We start from the raw sequence: 21,377 nt of genomic DNA, 5'->3' as shown, positions 1-21,377 counted from the left end.
GAGGGCGGGGAGTGGAGCACCCACAGGGACACACATCTCGAAGAACCTCAGTTACTGCAAGGTGAGTAACTTTCTCTTCTTCTTCGAGTGCTGTCCCTGTGGGTGCTCCACTCTAGGTGAATGTGTAGCAGTACCCACTACGGTTGGTGGGACTTTGGAGATACGGCAGAGAGTACTGAAGATAGTACTGTATGACCTACTATTGTGTCTGCTGTGGTGTCTTGCATTAGAGCATAGTGTTTTGCAAACGTGCGTTCAGATGATCATGTAGCCGCTTTGCAGATATCAGGAATGGGAACGTTGTGTAAGAAAGCAATGGATGCCGACATGGCTCTAGTGGAATGAGTTCTAATGTTGTTGGGCGGTTGAAGATTCTTCACACGGTAACCGGATCTGATGCAGTCAGAGATCCACTTGGACAGACGTTGTTTAGAGATAGCCATACCGTTTGATTTTTTTCAGTAATGGAAACAAAGAGTCGTGGAGACTTGTGAAATGGTTTAGTCCTGTCTAAATAAAAGGCAATTGCTCGCCTGACATCGAGAGTATGCAGGGTTGCCTCTTATGGAGTCTTGTGAGGTTCGGGATAGAAAGTAGGTAAGTATATAGGTTGGTTGAGGTGGAAGGTAGATACCACTTTAGGAAGAAATTTAGGATGTGATCTCAAAGTGACTTTGTCTTTGGAGAAGATTGTGTAGGGAGAGTGGGGCATCAGGGCACTCATTTCACCTACTCTCCTTGCCGATGTTATGGCAACTAAGAAAGCCACCTTCATGGACATATGGAGATGAGAGGAGGTAGCCAAGGGCTCGAATGGAGGTTTCATGAGAGCGTGTAGAATGAGGTTAAGATTCCATGAATTCCATGAATTCATATTGGGTGAATTTCAGGGTAGAGGTTTTGCAGGCCTGTGAGAAACCGTTTTATGGTTGGGTGAGTAAAGAGTGAATAACCTGCTAAGAGGTCATGGAAGGTGGTAAGTGCCACCAGATGCACTTTGGTGGAGCTGAGCGAATGTCCATCTTGTTTTAGTTCCAAGAGGTAGTCTAGAATGATAGGGAGGGTCACCATATTGGGCGCTAAGTGATTATGTGAGCACCAGAGGGTGAAACGGTTCCACTTCTGCAGATAGGTTTTATGAGTGGAGTCTTTCCTACTGTGCAGGAAGACATAGCGGACCTGCTCAGAACAGGCTAGTTCATGGGTTTGGAACCATGAAGGAACCACGCTGTGAGGTGGAGCTTGAGGAACTCAGGGTAAAGAGCCAGTCTATTGTTCTGGAAAAGGAGATCTGGCCTGTTGGGGAGAGCCCATGGGTGACGGGAGGGCATGCAGAGTAGGTAGGGATACCACGTCTGTCTCAGCCAAGCCAGGGCAATAAGTATGACCCGATCCTTGTGGTCCACAATCTTCCGAAGAACCCGGTGTAGCAGAGGGATTGGTGGAAGGCGTACAGGAGAGAGCTGTTCCACGGGATGAGGAATGCGTCTCCTGGGGATGCAGTTCCGAGTCCCACTCTGGAGCAAAACTGGGGACATTTTCGGTTCTGGATTGTGGCAAAGAGGTCTACTGGTGGGGTGCCTCAGAGGGAAAAGAGCTGTTGAAGTATTGTGGGGTGCAGTTCCCATTCGTGTTCCGTCGAGAAGGGCCTGCCGAGTGCGTCGGCAGTAGTGTTGTGGCAGTCTGGCAGGTAGGAAGCGGTGATCTGTATTTGACGTTATATACACCAATTCCATAGGCGGATGGCTTCCATGCAAAGAGAATGTGAGCGTGCTCCCCCTTGTCTGTTGATGTAGTACATACATGCTATGTTGTCTGTTAAGACTCGCAGGTATTTGTTCTTTATGAGGGGAAGAAAATGAAGGCACGCTCATCTCACAGCTCTGAGCAATAAGATTTATGTGTAGGTGCGACTCTGATGCAGACCACTGGCCTTGTGCCCTGTGTCCCCCTAAATGCGCTCCGCAACCAATTAGGGAAGCGTCCGTGGTGAGCACGAGTGCTGGGGATCAGTTCTGGAAGGAAACCTTAGTGTAGAGGTTCTCTGGTCTTGTCCACCACTGTAGGGAAGCTAGAACATTGGGAGGCGGAGTTAACAGCATCCCTAAGGTGTCTGTTGGGTTTGAAATTGGAATTGAGCCAGCCCTGAAGACATTTCATGTGCAGCCTGGCGTACTGGACTATGAAGGTGGTGGCTGCCATATGACCAAGGAGCTGTAGGCAGAGTTTTGCCTGTGTCCTTGGATGAATAGAGAGCGTGCGTTCGAGCTGCGTGATAGCGAGGAATCTGTGATATGAGAGCAAGGCTCTGCTCTGGATTGAGTTGAGATGAGCTCCAAGAAACTCAATCTGTTGTGTAGGTGTCAGGGTGGATTTTTGGGCGTTTATTTGGAGGCCTAGGCTGTGAAAGAGGGCGATAGTGAAAGAGTAGCTTGGAGTGTCTCGCCATAGGAGTTGCCCTTGATGAGGCAATCGTCCAGGTAGGGGAACAGCGTGACCCCATGTTTGTGGAGGTGAGCCACAAGCACAGCTAGAGTTTAGGAAAGACTCCCGGCGCTGTGGAGAGGCCGAAAGGAAGAACTCTGTATTGGAAATGGTCATGACCAATTGTGAAGCTTAGAAAGCGTCTGAGAGCTGGATGAATTGATATATGAAAAGAGACGTACTGTGGGTCGAGGGCTGTAAACCAGTCCCCTTGATCCAGTGCAGGAATTAATGTGCCCAGTGTGACCATTTTGAATTTTTGTATCCTCGCGAATTTGTTCAGTTGGCGTAAGTCTAGTATAGGCCTCCAGCCCCAGTCTTTTTCTGGGTCAGGAAGTAATGGGAGTAGAAATCTTTCCCTGGATGTTGCATCAGCACAGGCTCCACTGCGCCTAGCTGTAGAAGGTAAGCCACTTCTGCGCGAAGCAGGTGCTCATGAGAGGGGTCCCTGAAGAGGGATGGGGAAGGGGAGGAAGATAGGATATGAATGGGCTAGAATAACCGGACTGAACTATCTCGAGGACTCAGCGGTCCTGTGTAATTTGCTGACAGGCATGTTGGAAACTCTGGAGGCGGTGGAGAAATGGGCAAATAGGCTGTGGAATCAAGGAGTGGTCGCACAGACCCTGGACCAAACTTTTAAAATTGTTGTTTATTCCCAGATGGATGGGAAGTGGTTGCTTGAGCTTGATTTTGTCTGCACTTAGGGGGTCTAGCGCGATTCCTATTTACGTGGTAAGGTTTGTGTTGAGGCCGATAAGACTGTTGTGTATGTAGTCTTAAGGTAGGGTTGGTATCGTTGACCCCTGGGAAGAGATGGGTGAATGCCCCGGGTGCGCAGTGTCGCTCTAGAATCTTTCATTGTATGAAGTAGTTCATCAGGTGGTTTTTTTTTTTTTTTTTTTTTTTTTTTTTTAAGAAAACAGTTTATATTTATCAAAGGGGAGGTCCTCCACTTTGTTCTGCAGGCCTTTAGGGATGCCAGATGCAGAAAGCCATGAAGATCTGCGCCTAACCACAGCCGGTGCAGTTGTACGGGCTGCTGTGTCTGTCGTGTCTAAAGAGGCTTGTAGGGCTGTTCTGGAAATCAATTGGCACTCGCTCAGAATTGATTTAAAGTCCGCTATCCTGTCCTCTGGAATGTAAGAGGCGAATTCAAAAGTTTATTGTAGTTATCCAAGTCATGCCTGGCAAGGAGTGCAAGGTAGTTTGCGATCCAGAATTGTAGAGTGGAGGATATGTAAACCTTGCGTTTAAGGTCCTTGTCTTGCGGGGTGGACTGATATTGTGGCTGTTTCGTTCTTTGTGCGACTCCATCGATAATGAAAGAGTTCAGTTGTGAGAAAATAGGAAGTCAGCGTCCTTAGCAGGAACATAGTATCTATGTTCGGCTTTTCTGCAGGTTGGTAATAAAGAACCTGGAGTTTGCAGAGAGCGTCAGCTGGTTCCAAGAGTGCCTCATTTATAGGGAGCGAAGTAGGGAAACTGAGGCTGGTGGCTGCGGACCTTAGCCTGAGGTGGAAAAGGCTCCAGTGGGGGGAGGTGCGGAGAACTCTGTTTGCGTTGTAGATCAGGTTCGCTCTCAGTGAAGGTAGCCAGTTCAGGGTTGGAGGTGCTGCTGGTGCAGGGGCAGAAGGCAGGCTTGGTGCCGACGTTCTTCCTGGCACCGGGGGAGAGCACGCGGTCGGAACCGCGACTTTTTTTTTTTTTCCTCTCCTTTCTTCCGCCCTGAGGCTTGCGGTGCCGATGGCTTTGTCGGCACCGGGGCAGAGCGCGTAGCCGGCTCCGCGGCTATTTTTAGCGCTGAGGGTTGGGTGCCGACGTCCTTGTCAGCACCGGGGCAGAGCGCGCAGCCGGCTTCGCGGCTATTTTTAGCCCTGATGCTTGCGGTGCCGACGTCCTTGTCGGCACCGGGGCAGAGCGCGCAGCCGGCTTTGCGGCTATTTTTAGCCCTGATGCTTGCGGTGCCGACGTCCTTGTCGGCACCGGGGCAGAGCGCGCAGCCGGCTTCGCGGCTGTTTTTAGCCCTGGGGCTTGCGGTGCCGCAGTCCTTGTCGGCACCGGAGCAGAGAGAGCAGTCGGCTTCACGGCTGTTTTTAGCACTGAGGCGCATGGTGCCGCGGAATCCTGCCGTGTCCGGGAGGTTGAATTTCTGCCTCTACGGTCTGTGGGAGCCGTTCTTGAGGCATGATCCGGGGCTGAGGCGCCTACCTTTGGCGCTGTCAGCACAGAGGGTAGGGATCTCGCAGGAGACCCCTCACTCTTGTTAGAGTCTCTCCTGTGAGACTGCTCTGCTTCTTGCCTCCGCTCCAGGGAGGGTGAAGCAACGCTCCCCACCAGTTCCGATCTGGCTGGGGAGGATGTGGGAGTGGGTTTAACTTTCCCCATCTCCAAAAGCGGCTGCGGGGATTTTCCCATGAGAAGTATTTCAAGCCGCAGGTCTCTGTCGTGCCGAGCCCTCGACTCGAGGCTCATACAGTGGAGGCACTTTGCGGGGATGTAGGCTTCCGCGAGGCACTTCACACAATGTGAGTGCCCATCCAAACTTGGTATGGAGTCCTGCCAGAAAACACACCTCTTGAATCCTGAAGCCCCTGGCATTGTAAATTAGAAATGGCAGGGGAGAGTGTCTCAGTGAGAGACAAGTCTGAAGTGATTTTTTTTTTTAAACTAAGTAACTAACTATGTAACTATACTAAAGGAAGGGAAACAACTGGGAAGTAATTAATAATTATTTCTATGTTCTTTGTTACTGTTTCCTATAGATACCAGGGAAGAGAAGGCAGCACTGCTCCGAGTCCCGTCTTCAGCCGAGGACGGTTGAGAAGGAACTGAGGAGGGTATGGGGCGCACGCACTCAGGAAGATTCCAACTAGACGGGAGATACCATCTGGGTGCGTGCGCCCCAACCAGGCACTGCTACCGAAAATCTCCGATCGACAGCGCCGGGACGCACCGTCACCTAGAGTGGAGCACCCACAGGGACAGCACTCGAAGAAGAAATAAGGCTTTTAAAATGTTTAAGAAGCTTCATTTAAAATTAAATTAAAATGCAGAGCCCCCTGGACTGGTGGCCAGGACCCGGGCAGTGTGAGTGCCACTGAAAATCAGCTTGCGTGCCAACTTCGGCACCCGTGCCATAGGTTGCCTACCCCTGGTCTAGAACTTGTACATTACCCCTGCAAATGAAAGCTTTAGGATTTTTTAAACAGATTGTTCATAATCTTTTAAGTTATCCTTTGCCTGTTTCTTTCTGGTATGACAGTGTGGGCACTGTACTAATACATGTTTATACAGATGAAAAGCCCTGTATATCTGAAAGCATTTTACAAAACAAGGTAAGAATTGCCATTTAACAGATGAAACAGAGGTTAAATTACATGCCCAAGGTTTGTCTTGTGGTTAAGGAAATGAACTCAAAAGATCTGAGATCCACTCTCAGCTCCACCACAGACATCCTAGCTCTGTCCAAAATCATTCAGGTTTTTCTGTGCCTGCGTTCCCTATCTGCAAAACAGAGATAATACTTCCCTACCTAACAGGGGTGTTCTGAGGTATTTAAAATCAAGTCAGACAAGTTAGGGAGCCAGTGGGGCACACCATCCAGTCTCCTGATTCCTAACATCTGTCCAAAGAATTTACAATCCAATTAAAAAAAACAGTCAACCTGAAATCCACATTAAAAGTGCCATTGGGTTTTACTCCTAGAAATACTTCTTCCTAGTCCAAGACTGATAGATGTCTTGGACACTTCCTTTTTGAGCTCAATTACTGGAAAACTTCTGGGTCTTCTAGATCCAGAAACTAGGCAATATAGCAAAAATCAAATAAGTATTTGGCTGCAAAAGGCTGAAAGTTATATAGATACGCATGTACACACACAACTGCACAATGTTACTGGGGCAACTAATAAAGTTCTTTAAAGGAAAAATATTTATGTTTTTGAATGTCTTGAATGTAGTAAGTGGTTTTTGAAGTTTTTTATTTGTATGTTTTTAAAGTTAAACACACTAGTTTTGCTCTAAATTCCATCTTCCCTCCCATCACGTCTATTCCTCTGCCCCACATTGCACATGCTTCTCTGGCACTTGGTCCTTCAATCTTCCCCCTGCACACAATTCCCTACCTTTTGTTCCTTCTCCCCTCTGTCCATACAATCCAATTACCTACTTTTCTTCCTCCTGTGGCTATGACGACCAACCACCTGGGTCCTTCTCTCCCTCTGGGATACTGGAAAGGCTGTCTAGCTGCCTGGTTCTCTTTTCTGGGCACTCCTCTCCAAGTTGCAGCTGCTGGTTTATCTTCGGCTGACAGCTCCCATTGGCATTCACAGCACCAGTCTCACTGGTGGCTCCAGTCTCTGAGGGATGTTCACTCATATGTACAAACAGGCCACAGTGGAGACAAGCTAAACTGTGTCCTTCTCTTCCTTGCTTCCAGATGCTTTTAGAGGTATCAATATGTTTCCATAAGACCTGTCAGCTCTCTGCAGACCACAGCTTGGGAACAACTGTTAAATAGTATCCATATTGCCTCCTAAACATTAATTTGGTCTTACGACACTCAGGCAGAAAAATTCATAAAGATACATTACATTTAATTAAGATCCTCGATTACAAGTGCCTCCCACATCTGGTGTAGACCTTCATAGTATGGTACTTCCTCATCTTTCTTCCATGCTTGTAATAGTTAATAATTCTGACACTTAAAGCATTATAACTGGCATCTCAATTAGCACTCATTTAAATGACGTAGTTTGCAGCTCAAGCTATTATTTCAGGCTCTCTGCAAAGTCAGGCAGATATCATTGAACTGGTTACACTAATGTCACATTCTGAAGGTTTACTCTGCAATTATAATGGCTAAAGACTAATTAAAAATAAGCAGCTATTCTGAACAACAAATGAGGTCTGTCTGTGCAGGGTCACATGCCACAATCTCTGGGAAAAGCTGTGCTTTGGAGTTATAAATTGTAAATAATAATGAAAAGTACAGTACAGATGCAACTATGATCTCAACAATGTAAAATATTTTTTCTTTTAAATGCTCAGAGGAATTAGTAAAGTGGATATTCTATGGATAGTATCCAAAGTAACTGCTCACCAGACTGCACTTCCATTCAGTGACATGGCATTTGAATAGCTTTGTACCATGCAGCCAGCATACCAGTCATGACTAATAGCCAGCACAGCAAGATTTCACTGCAGGGGAGTTTGCAACATTGTCATTGTCGCTTCCAAACAATATCATTAGATATCCTTTAGCGGAATGGATGTGTGTAAACACTTTTGGTTCTTTTAAATGTATATGTTTTTGTTTAGCAGAGTACTGCAATATTTAATGCCGCAAAGTTGTAGTGACAGGACTGACTGAGCATATAGTCATTACCATAATACAAATAAAAAGAAATAAAACTCTGAGAGCACCAATAAAGAGTCCACTGAGCTAGGCATCATACAGACAAGTAATTAAGACATTCCCTGCTCCATTGCGCTTAGAGTCAAATGTGTTTCTCAAATGCGGCCACCGTGGGGCTTTTTGTATGGCCACAGGCCTCCTGGGCAGTTATTTGGGGGAGGGGGGGGGGAGAGGGGAAAAGTCATGTTAACAAACCTACAAATATCACTTTTCACATAAACAGACTTACTATCTAGCAAATCTTAGTGGGAAAAAAAGGCAAAAGAAACAACCGACAAAAACATGCAAAGCACATTATTTGTTTCTATTCTGTTTAGGTCCAGTAAAGAATAGCGACAACCGTACATTATTATTACATAAATAAATTACAATTATTTGAACATGTATATATACATGTATATTTATTTTTCCTAGAGTTAATTAAGTATTTTAGGAAAAATTGTCAGAGCGGCCATCAACAAGATTTGGTGGCCGCACTGAGGCCACAAAAAATTTCTCGTGAGACCCCCTAGCAAAAGGACAGGTATAACACGTAAACCAGGGGTCTCAAAGTCCCAACCCATGAGCCAGCTGCAGCCCAAGAACCTCCCCAATGTGGGCTGCAAGGCTCCAGCAATTTTGGGGCCGGGTCTCTCCCGTGGCCCTGCCTGCCGCCCCAGGGTGCTCCCCCCCTGCAATTTAAAACAGCCTGGGGCCCCGCCCACCACCAGCAGCGCAGCGGGGCTGAGCTGCTTCCTGCGCGCTCGCTCCACGTGGCTGCCGGCCCCACGACAGGATGGGGCCATGCCTCTGCACACTGCCCCTGCGCCCGAGCAGCCCTGTGGCCAATTGGAAACTACGGGGGTGGTGCTTGGGGGCAGCAGCATGCAGAGGCCCCCCCACCCGCCCTGCCTTGGAGCCCCAGGTAAGTGCCGCACCACCCCGACCCCCTCCCAGAGCTGCACCCCCACCTCACACACTTGCAGCCCCCAAACTCCTTCCCAGAGCCTGCACCCTCTTTCCTTCCCTCCCACCCCCAAACTCTCTCCCAAAGCCTGCACCCCTCCCTCCTCCTCCATCCCAGAGCCTGCAACTCCACTCCCTCCTCCTGCACCCCCACCTCCTCCCCCAGCCCAGAGTCTGCACCCATCACCCAAACTCCCTCCCAGAGTCTGCACCCTGAACCCCAATCCCCTACCTCCTCCCCCACCCAAACTCCCTCCCAGAGCCTTAAGTAGGTGGGGGGCGGATTCTGGGCAGCATGAGTGACATTATTGGCCTGCTGGAAGATTTGAGGACTGACACTGGCTCTAAGGTAAATTGAGTTTGAGACCCCTGACAAACAAAAGCAGGACACTACTGTCTATATAGGTTCCATCCTGAAATAAAGTTGTATTGTGCAGAAACTTGGCACACAAGTACAGTACATCAGCGTACAGGAGTTTTTCAAAATAATACAAAAATGGCCTTTTTGACAAGGTGACGAGAGGAGTGCTAATATTGTTTTTTTTAAATTTACCTACTCTTTCCTATAGACTAGCTTGGCAAATAAGTCGAAGTTTAATCTTGCATAGAATCATAGAATATATCATCTAATTTATTTAGGTCCCTACCCTCCAGCGTATCCTATCCCTACCCTCCAGTGTATCTACCACTCCTCCCAGTTTAGTGTCATCTGCAAACTTGCTGAGAGTGCAATCCACACCATCCTCCAGATCATTAATGAAGATATTGAACAAAACCGGCCCCAGGATCGACCCTTGGGGCACTCCGCTTGATACCAGCTGCCAACTAGACATGGAGCCACTGATCACTACCCGTTGAGCCCGACGATCTAGACAGCTTTCTACCCACCTTATAGTTCATTCATCCAGCCCATACTACTTTAACTTGCTGGCAAGAATACTGTGAGAGACCGTATCAAAAGCTTTGCTAAAATCAAGGAATAACACATCCACTGCTTTCCCTTCATCAACAGAGCCAGTTATCTCCTCATAGAAGGCAATTAGGTTAGTCAGGCATGATTTGCCCTTGGTGAATCCATGCTGACTGTTCCTGATCACTTTCCTCTCTTCTAAGTGCTTCCGAATTGATTCCTTGAGGACCTGCTCCATGATTTTTCCAGGGACTGAGGAGAGGCTGACTGGCCTGTAGTTCCCCGGATCCTCCTCCTTCCCTTTTTTTAAAGATGGGCACTACATTAGCCTTTTTCCAGTCATCTGGGACCTCCCCCGATCACCATGAGTTTTCATGAGTCAGTCCCCTAAAGCATCAAAAGGCATTTGGATATTTTGGACTAAATTATTTGCAAGAAATACATTAAAACAGCGTAGGGTTTTGTCTACACACCAAGTTTCTGTGGGCAATCCAGGGCATGAATCTACAGCACACCAGCATGGCCACACAGTCATACGCACGTGGACGCTGCTATGGCACAGTAAGCACTGCCCTCCAGGGCTTTCAACGCACTGTAGTAGTGTCCAGATGGCATGTTACTGTGTGGCTGAGCTAATGTGATGTCGATTCATATCCTGGCTTCCTGCACAGTAACTCACCTTGTTCACAAGCCCTTCCAAGTTTTGCTTAAAAAATAAGCTACTGAGAATTCTAAGCTCCTTTTATAAAACTTTGTTTTAAAGACAAAACTCGCATTATAATTAGTGGGAGAGAGTTTATATTTAGTTCAGTGACAATTTGTATTGTTGGGAAGCATTGGCAGAAAATTTCACGCAGAAGAGCTCTAAATGTGAATTATCCAATTTTTCACACAACACACCTATCATCAAACTGAGGATGCAATCCTGAAAACTTTTATTCATATGATTAGGCAGTCACTAAATCAATGATGCCAGCTGCATTGCTGGAAATTTGCATTTTTTACTAAACAGTCTGAAAACCTCAGGTGTTATAGCTCCAGAACTCCAAGAATGCAATTGTTCATTTTCCTAACTTCATTAAGACTTTACCCCATATAGAATGAATGCTACAAATTTTCACGAGGACAAAAACACATAACTCACTGTGTTTAGATAATGCAGAGAAATATATTAAGATCTTAGCTCAGACGCTCTGCATCTCTTAGGCACAAAGGCCTAGATTTTTACAGGTGTTTAGGCATTGCTGCACTCAGCATTGTAATTGATTTAGGAGTCTATGACATTCCGGGGTGCAATCCAGACCAGTGAAGTCTTGTGTCACCCCTTCCCTGCAACTTTGGGTCCCTCACAATGCTTTGCTGCTGTAGGTCCCACCTGGGCTGACCACAATGAGCTACAACGAGTCAGGAAAAAGATCTTGGAGTTATCGTGGATAGTTCTCTGAAGATGTCCACGCAGTGTGCAGAGGCGGTCAAAAAAGCAAACAGGATGCTAGGAATCATTAAAAAGGGGATAGAGAATAAGACTGAGAATATATTATTGCCCTTATATAAATCCATGGTACGCCCACATCTCGAATACTGTGTACAGATGTGGTCTCCTCACCTCAAAAAAGATATTCTAGCACTAGAAAAGGTTCAGAAAAGAGCAACTAAAATGATTAGGGGTTTAGAGAGGGTCCCATATGAGGAAAGATGAAAGAGGCTAGGACTCTTCAGTTTGGAAAAGAGAAGACTAAGGGGGGACATGATAGAGGTATATAAAATCATGAGTGATGTTGAGAAAGTGGATAAGGAAAAGTTATTTACTTATTCCCATAATACAAGAACTAGGGGTCACCAAATGAAATTAATAGGCAGCAGGTTTAAAACAAATAAAAGGAAGTTCTTCTTCACGCAGCGCACAGTCAACTTGTGGAACTCCTTACCTGAGGAGGTTGTGAAGGCTAGGACTATAACAATGTTTAAAAGAGGACTGGATAAGTCCATAAATGGCTATTAGCCAGGATGGGTAAGAATGGTGTCCCTAGCCTCTGTTCGTCAGAGGATGGAGATGGATGGCAGGAGAGAGATCACTTGATCATTGCCTGTTAGGTTCACTCCCTCAGGGGCACCTGGCATTGGCCACTGTCGGTAGACAGATACTGGGCTAGATGGACCTTTGGTCTGACCCGGTACGGCCTCTCTTATGTTCTTATGTTCACAAACAGAATGTAGGTCACTCGACTGTCTGTGTATAGCTACAGCCCTGGTCCAGCAACTCTGACCCCAGCAGCCTGTCAGCAAACACCAGCCACACTTTGGCTTCCAGCAGCGTTTGGTTACTACTTGCAGGGTGACCCCAAACATACTTCCAGTCCTGAACATGTGTTCTACACTGTCCAGCCCTCTCCTGGACAGTCCAGATATATTAAGTCAGTTGTCCCTCTGAGGTGATCAATATCTTAAACTGAGTTACCCAAACAATTCAAAACTCTGGATTGGTTTTATTTAAAGAATAAAACAAGTTTATTCAACTACAAGGAGACAGGTTTTAAGTGAGTACAAGGCATTAAAGTCAGAAATGGTTACAAGAGAAATAAACATAAAACGCTTTATAAAACTGAAATTAGACTTGGTTCAAGGTGACATTCTTACCCCACAGGTTCCCAGCAACACTGCTGACCAAGTTTCAGGTCAGGATCTGTTCCCAAAGTCCATAGACTGATTCTTTTGTCGTCTTAGGTGAAGGAGAGAGAAATGGAGAGGGAGAGACAGCTTGCCCCTCATTTTTATAGTTCAGTCACCCTTTAACATGTATTTTCCTGTGGGTTACCCCTAGATAAAGTTCCTTCCACCTGTGAGGATGGAGACATGAGGTCTCATCGTGAAAGAGGTTTCATGCTGTTGTTTGCTAAAATGCAGATTTATCTTGTCTCCCTCTTACTGTTTCAAGGAGCCAGTTTACTACACCTCTACCCCGATACAATGCAGTCCTTGGGAGACAAAAAAATCTCACCGCGTTATATCAAACTTGCTTTGCCCCCCCCCCCCCGTTCATTGTTCCCTGACCGCCCCCGCCAGAGACCCCCATCTCTAATCACCCCCAGGACCGCACCCCCTACACAACCCCCCTGTCCCCTGACTGCTCCCACCCCAATACACCCCACCCCCTGACAGGCAGTCACCGGCAGCGGCAGAAAGCAGGGCAGCCCGGCCCCAGTCTGCCAGATCCCAGCCGCAGCGCTCCGTTTCCCGCCGCCAGCGAGTGCGAGGAGGTTGGGAAAAGGATGCCCACCTGCACTCACCTGTGGCGGGAAGTGAAGCGACGCGGCCCCAGCCTGCTCCATTTTCCTTGCCCCGGCCCCAACCGTGTCACTGGGGGGCGGCTGGGGAAAAGGTCCTGCACTCACCTGCGGCGGGAAGTGGAGTGCCACGTCTGGGAGCTGGTGGAGTGAAGCTGGCTGGGGCTAGGCTGCTCCGCTTCCCACCGCCGGTGAGTGCGGGGAGGTTGGGGAAAGGACGCCCTCCGCACTCACCAGTGGAGGGAAGCAGAGTGACACGGCCCCAGCCAGCTCCACTCTGCCACCTCCCAGCCACAGCGCTCCACTTCCCGCCACAGGTGAGTGCGGGGAGGTTGGGGAAAGGACACCTCCTGTACTCACCTGCAGCGGGAAGCGGAGCGCTGCGCCTGGGAGCTGGTGGAGTGGACCGGAGCGGGCTGGGGCTGGGCTGCTCTGCTTCCGCCGCTGCTGGTGAGTGCGTGGGGGGATCCCTTCCCTCCCCAAAGCGACACGGCTGGGGCTGGGGCGAGAGAAGCAGAGCAGACTGCTCCCAGCCCCCCGCTAATCCCCCAGGCCACTTTGGGAATGCAGGGCCCCCAAAAGTGCTCTCCCACAGCTCCTGCCCCCCAGACCCTAGGAGGGGAGCCCTTGACCACCCCCAAGACCCTCTGACCTTATGGAGCCCCTCGGCCCCGGCCTGGCCCGGCACCCTTAACAGGCTGCTCAGAGCAGCATGTCAGAGCTTTATCGTGTTGTATGCGAACCCACATTATATCGGGTCACGTTATATCGGGGTAGAGGTGTACTTATATGTAAATTGAGGTACACACACATTCCTTTGTTTAAGACCTGCTTGACCAGTCCTGACTAATCAGGGCTACATGGGTTTGAACATGTGCTACCAACACTATTAATGGGGAATTCATAACTTTACATATAATGTTGCTACACGCATTTCATCATGATATTATTCACCAGTGAGTTATTAGTTTTCAAATGATGCCTCCCAAGGCATATTTTGCACAAAGATTATTACGATGTAAGGTCTGAATACAGGGGTGCATTCCCACAGAGTCTAAATCTCGTTTTTGACTGTCAATGGAATTTAGACTCCTAAATAACTAAATCCCTTTTGAAAAGGAGACTTAGGCTTTAAAATAGCTTTAAAAACCTGGGCCTAGAGCATTAGTTAAAAAAAACTAAGCCTTAAAACAAATATATTGATCCTGCTATTCAAAAGTTGTTACTTTAGTGTAACTGACAAAGTGATCAATGACACAGTAATGTAAAGTCTAATATATCAAAGAATACTCAGATAGCATCAGTCATCTATTGACTTTTGATACAATCTAGATCTATTGCATTAGTTTTCAGTTTGTGGATATGCACACAGATATTGTTAGAATATACAGCAAAAGACTGACCTAAACACAACATTTTTTAAATAAAAGAGGTTTCATTTCAATTTAGTTCCAGGCTGAGAATGTGTATGCAGGATTTCACCATGAATAAAATGTGTGTGGTAAAATTTTAAAGTCTTGACAAATTAGCCGCTGCTATGATTTACAAAATTCACTCTACATAGAAATATAACAAGTCCCTCTCTTCAACGTTTCTTTATTCTTTTTTTGTTTTAGATTTATAACATTTTAAAGAGGCCAACCTAGGCTCTAAGAACTTTTGCCATAAATTAAGAAGTCACAAATTAAACCAGCAGATGCTCATTGTCCCCAAACCAGAAGGAATCTGACAAGAGGGAGAATCAAAATCCACTAAATCAATACCCATCCCAGTCCTTACCACGCCTCTCCTTCAACAAAAGCATGGGTAAATAGATGGGCCTTGTAGAATGTGCTGAAGTTCACTAGGTTTGGTCTATTTCCGACCAAGGGGAAGTAGGTTCTAAACAAGGCTATATTTAAGGCAAATATGCGAAGATGCTGCTACAATGACTTTTTCCTCTAACCAATTTGATTCCACTAATTACATGGCTGCCACTGTGACCCCAGGAAACAGTTGAAAAAAGTTGCTGTGGACCACTTCCAAGACCAATAATTCCTCCCTAGATCTTTCCCAAGTCAGGCTTCAGAGCAGAATAGAGAATAGAGATTGTTGAGCACAGCCAGGAATATCGAATCCAAATTATGAGAGAGATATTTTGTATTTCTTGACGCACAGAAGACAGCCAATGTAAAATGCAAAATAACGTTGCAGGAGATTTCCTAATCAGTTAATGTATCCTTACATATGGAGAAGAATGGCTTAGACAATAAAGGAAAATTTATCCTAGGACTTACCTGTGCATATTCTCTCTCAATTGCAGCTTTCTTCTGACTGAATGTCCTACAAAAAACAGGGGGGGGAAGTCCATTAACACACACAGCCATATACCAGCAATGCAATAATTAAAAAGGGGTTTTATGTAACTTCAGTTCAAATGCACCATCAGGCAGCCTTTATAGCCAAGAGAAGCGCAAAAGAAGAGCCGAACTGTTTGATAATTGTGCATTAACTGCCTAGCAACCACTTGCATGTGGACATCATAGATTAAGAGCTCCTTCCCTCAAGCTCCAGTTACTTCATTAAAGTCTCTTCAGCTTTACACTGGTTTATCAGATAAAAACATTTGGCCTTCATGCATCTAAACTTTTTTTTTTTGGAAAGTCATCTCTCCCTGACTGCATCTGAACATACTAGGCTAATTGTTTCAGATGCAGGACTCATCTTACTTTCATGCATTGTCTTCACTCAGGAATGTCCTGATTTAGCAATCGGTGTAGCTACATCAGCGTGGACCCACTTAGCTGAACTGGTTTAAATCCCTATGCACCTTTCTACACTTAGGGGTCAGTAGTGGTACAGCTACACCAATTGCTTGCCACAGCCTATTGAACTGAGGCTAGTCCTCAGTGTAAGTGAATGCCAAGTATTACTGATTTTAGAGATGGGCAAAACAACAAAAGAACAGAAGACTCAGTATATTTCAACACAAGCTCGATATATTATCCCATGGTTTACACCAAGGCATCGTGAGCCAAATTCTGCTCTTTGGGTGTCAGTATAAATCTGGAGTAATTATAAACACTTCAAATGTGTTGTGCCAAGTTTACACCAATATATCAGCAGAATTTGGCACTGTGACTTTATTTAATCGTGTTCTGGCAAAAATGGGATTTGCAAAGCTTTCAATATACTTCTGAATTATAAGATCCAAGTCTGAAACAATCTTGCTGTAGAATAAAAACGGATTATGCTACCCCTTTTCCTTCTAAATACAGTAGGTTTCTCTACTCTGTAGCACTAGGAGAACCAAACTACAGGAGCACAAAGAAAAGGAAGAACGGTTGAACCACTGTTAACCCTCCTCAGATTCAGAACTCTCCAGATGTATCAAGATTCCTAGTAGTGCTCTGATAGTTTAAGTCATTTTCTTTTTACACTCAAGCAATAGGATATTCCTTGGTCTGCATTTCCAGATATTTAAAACCACATTTTTCTGCTAAGATTAACACAAAACATTTTACTTTAATTCTATTTAAACAGATTGAACAATAAGTATGGAGGGGAGACAAGCTAGAAATTAATGTAAATACAGTAGACACTTGTTTGCAGCAACACCTTGTAAGAGCAACAGCGTCTTACGAGCAACATTTCCCCTGGGAACACTTTTCCTACTGTGAGTTATTGACACTCCCCATAACAGCAAAGCCGGTTAGGAGCAACATAGCAAAAGAGCACCGACATATTTCTACTAATAAGCATCTACTGTATCCTGTAATAACATCCTATCAAGTTCATATTTGAATGTAAAAACAAAATAAGCACCAATGGTGCATTCTATTCCTGCCCAGCCCTCTATTAAGCCCACAGAGCAAACTGTTAGAGGTTCCATATTTCAGATAAGATGTAAAACAGAAGTCCTGGCCAATTGTAGTCATTAAAGATTCCATGTAACTCTTTTCAAGAGTAAGGATTTTATTAGCTCTGAGGGCCTGGCCATATTCCAACGCTGGTTACCACATCCTGTCTACCTAAATTTCCCTGGCAGTTTCAGCTGCATATATTTGACTCCATTTCAGACCCAGGTGAAATCATCCCTGCATATTGTTTATAAAGTTGTTTAGGATCCTTCTGGAAGAAAGATGCTACATAGTACATGTAAAGTATTGTTATAGGTGACATTGGACCAACATACTTCAGTAGTTTTCTTATCAAAGCCCAAACTTCCAACTATGATAGCAAACATATTGAAAAATTAAGGCTGTCGATTAATCACAGTTAACTCATGTGATTAACTCAAAAAAATTGTCATTTTAAAATTAATTGCACTGTTAAACAATAGTAAACCAATTGAAATGTATTAAATATTTTTGGATGTTTTTCTACATTTTCAAATATATTGATTTCACTTACAACAGAATACAAACTGTAAAGTGCTCACTTTATATTATTTTCATTACAAATATTTGCACTGTAAAAATGATAAACAAAAGAAATAGTATTTTTCAGTTCACCTCAGACAAGTACTGTAGTGCAATCTCTATTGTGAAAGTGTAAATTACCAATGTAGTTTTTTTGTTACATACCTGCACTCAAAAACAAAACAATGTAAAACTTTAGACCCTACAAGTCCACTCAGTTCTACTTCTTGTTCAGCCGTTTGCTAAGAGAAACAAGTTTGTTTAGATTTACGGGAGATAATGCTGCCCACTTCTTATTTACATTACCAGAAAGTGAAAACAGGTGTTTGCAAGGTATTTATGTGCCAGATATGCTAAACATTCGTATGCCCCTTCATGCTTTGGCCACCATTTCAGAGGACATGCTTCTATGCTGATGATGCTTGTTAAAAAAATAATGCATTAATTAAATTTGTGACTGAACTCCTTGGGGGAGAATTATATGTCTCCTGTTCTGTTTTACCTGTATTTTGCCATATATTTCATGTGATAGCAGCCTCAGATGATGACCCAGAACATGTTATTTTAAGAACACTTTCACAGCAGATTTGACAAAATGCAAAGAAGGTACCAATGTGAGATTTCTAAAAATAGCTATAGCACTGCACCCAAGATTTAAGAATCTGAAGTGCCGTCCAAAATCTCAGAGGGATGAGATGTGGAGCATGCTTTCAGAAGTCTTAAAAGAGCAACACTCCGATGTGGAAACACAGAACCTGAATCACCAAAAAAGAAAATGAACCTTCTTCTGGCGGCATCTGACTCAGATGATGGAAATGAACATGCGTCAGTCCGCACTGCTTTCGATCGTTATGGAGCAAAACCCATCATCAGCATGGTGCACGTCCTCTGGAATAGTGGTTGAAGCATGAAGGGACATATGAATCTTTAGTGCACCTGGCATGTAAATATCTTGTGATGTCAGTTACGACAGTGCCATGTGAATTCCTGTTCTCACTTTCAGGTGACATTGTAAACAACAAGCAGAAAGCATTATCTCCTGCAAATTGTAACCAAACTTGTTTTTATGGGCAACTGTCTGAACAAGAAGTAGGACTGAGTGGACTTGTAGGCTCTAAAGTTTTACACTGTTTTATTTGTAAATGCAGGGTATTTTTGTACATAATTCTACATTTGTACATTCAACTTTCATGATAAAGAGATTGCACTACAGTACTTGTCTGAGGTGAACTGAAAAATACTATTTTTGTTTTTTACTGTGCAAATATTTGTAGTCAAAAATAAATATAAAGTGAGCACTGTACACTTTGTATTCGGTGCTGTAATTGAAATCAATATATTTGAAAATGTGGAAATATCAAAAAATATTTATATAAATGGTATTTTATTACTGTTTAACACCACGATTAATTGCGATTCATTTTTTTAATCGCTTGACGGCCCTACTAAAGATGCAATATTCTTCCAAAATGATTTGTTTCTTAGAGAAGTGTCACTGACTTCAATAGCCCTGTTACACGAACTGCTGAAATTTATAAACATTTAGGAGGTAGTGGGAAACAAGCTACTGTTTTTAAGCCTTCATAAATATAGGGTGTAAATTTAAAAAGCAAGAACAAAAATACACCATTACTAGTTTCTACTCAGGCAGCCTCATTTGAAAATTTACAGTCAGATCTAGATGTAAAAAAGAGTATATGCACTATAGTGCATTCTAACCTTAAACCTACTGGTGTGGAATTTAGTACAAAAGTAATTTAGTATTTTTGGACTGAATTTGAGTTATACACTGATAGAAACACTGAAGCTTGTTTTCAAATGAAATGGTTGTAATCTCTAGTTAGATGAGGAAAAAGGGTTGTACAGTAACAGACATATGCAAGGAACATCTAAAAGCAATTTTAGATTTTATTCAAGCCCTACCTTTCTATGATTCTATTATTCTAAAATATTTAATTCACTTAAGTATAAACAGATTTTATACCAGAGTTCAATTTACAGAGTGATTATATTTTTGGGTTTGTTTTGCGTTTCAGTAGAGTTAGTGGGAAAAGAGTAAGTATCAGAGATTGTTCTTTAAAGATGGTATTCTCAAATTTTTCAAGAACAAAGAACTTCTGCTAGGAAACAAAGCAGACTGACTGACAAAGTATTTGATGTCTTCCTACCTTGACAAACCTGACAATTTCCATGTATACACTTGTATAATGTCAAGAGTTTTATTTTTAACCTAGCCTCTATTCAAGATGGAAGTTTATGTGCACTTACATTCTACAAGAGACTATTTAATATTATATTAATAAAACCTATTTCAACATTGTGAGAAAAATCTTGAAAGAAAACAAGTTAGTTCCCCTGCAAAAAGATAAATGTATTGTGTAGTTTTAAACAAAAGGAGATGCATTTACAATTACTATTTTTATGCATAGAGCTAAACAGAGGTTTTTGTGGGGCCCAGGGTAAAATCTGAAATTAAAGTACTTCACTCCCCCTCCTCCCCACAATCTTCCAAAAAAATTAACCCTGAGAGGCAACTGGAGAGGGCATATACCAGAGCACAAGCCCACACTGCACTCACCCCACGTGGCAGAGCCACCTGGTTTTTGGATCAGCAGCCCCTCAATTGTGACAGCAGGGCTGCTGGGCCAAATCTCAATGAGTGGCATTGCAACCCGGCATGTGGGGGTCGTCTTCAATGGAGGCCGAGAGCAAACAGTCCCTTTCCCCCTGCTCTGTTTATGCATTTATCAAGTAATTGTTACAAAGGAAAGAAAGTAGGTTAGAGTTGAGAGCATATTTTAAAATTTTTCTTTCAATTACTTATTTCTAGACAGTGATTCCTATCTGCAATATAGACTTTTCAAATAAAGCTTAACTCTTGTTTTACAAACAGCAACTCTTGAAGTATGCTTACTTCTGACAGTAGTCCCATAAACGTTAATAGGATTATACACAGAAGCAAACACACACACGAGTACCTATTTCAAGATGAGGCCCTACATTTGTCAGAAATAAACCTAGTATAAATTAATACATTCAAAATTCCTGAACATAAAATAACAAGATTATTAGCACAGCTGAATTCAGTAGATACATGGGAGCTATGTATCAGAGTTGTGAACACTTGGTATTTTATTGCGAGTTTGATATTTGCCCCAACTGATGGAATTATGTTATTGTGTAAAAATCTCAGCTTTCACTTTTTAAAAAAGAAGTTTCAAGCCTTCATGGTTAAGAAGAAAACTATGAAAACTGCCTTTTGATTTTTGAAGATTTCAAATTAAATAAAAGAACTCAACATTTATTCTTTTATAATTCCCATGATTTTTAAGTTAGTCTCATACTTTGAGATCTGACTCATGATTTTTGAATGCTTGGGATTAGCAATACTTGGAAAGTTGAAACAACTCTTCCTGCATTTTATTTTAGTCTATTTAACTTAACTTTAGTAACTGCCTCATATTCATTTTCAGAGCAAAATGATATTAATAACTATCATTACGAGAAACAAAAAGTGAAATATTATATATTAATCTAATTTACTGACACCAATTAAGTAACAGTGAATGTTTGACAGCAGTGACTGTAGCACTGGCACCTAAAATCCACCTAAAAATCAATCTATTACAGTAATAATTAAAACAAATGAACTACCACTTAAACATTAAGAGCCCTAAGATTATTCTTCCCCCAAAACCAAAGCCTGCAGCATTGCAAAGTTAACACAGGTATAAATCTGTGCACACTCTCCAATGGATACATAAAGAGCTGCTACACTTCCACCAAAAAAAAAAGTGAGTGATTTGTACTTGGGGAAAACAACAGGGGAGAGGGAAATTACTGCTGTCCTCCCCACCCACCCTCCAAAATGTACTCCTTTCCTTCTAGGTTTCACCTTGCACACACCTATCCTTATAAACTTCTCATGTGCCTACT

At 43.8% G+C, this 21,377-nt stretch overlaps 1 protein-coding gene across 5 annotated transcripts in view; it reads right to left on the bottom strand.

Annotated features, from left to right (window-relative positions):
- Positions 1-21,377, bottom strand: part of FCHSD2 (FCH and double SH3 domains 2) — a 252,994-nt gene that overhangs the window by 192,844 nt on the left and 38,773 nt on the right. For all 5 annotated transcript variants that reach the window (XM_039546283.1, XM_039546268.1, XM_039546293.1 and 2 more), the window contains exon 3: positions 15,318-15,363. In XM_039546283.1, the coding sequence (XP_039402217.1) occupies positions 15,318-15,363 (46 nt within the window). The remainder of the gene's footprint in view (positions 1-15,317; positions 15,364-21,377) is intronic.

The sequence above is a fragment of the Mauremys reevesii genome, linkage group 1 (genome assembly GCF_016161935.1).
Source record: "Mauremys reevesii isolate NIE-2019 linkage group 1, ASM1616193v1, whole genome shotgun sequence".
NCBI classification, from domain to species: Eukaryota; Metazoa; Chordata; order Testudines; family Geoemydidae; genus Mauremys; species Mauremys reevesii.
Note: the sequence above shows the minus strand (reverse complement) of the source record. Positions and strands in the feature narration are given on the sequence as shown.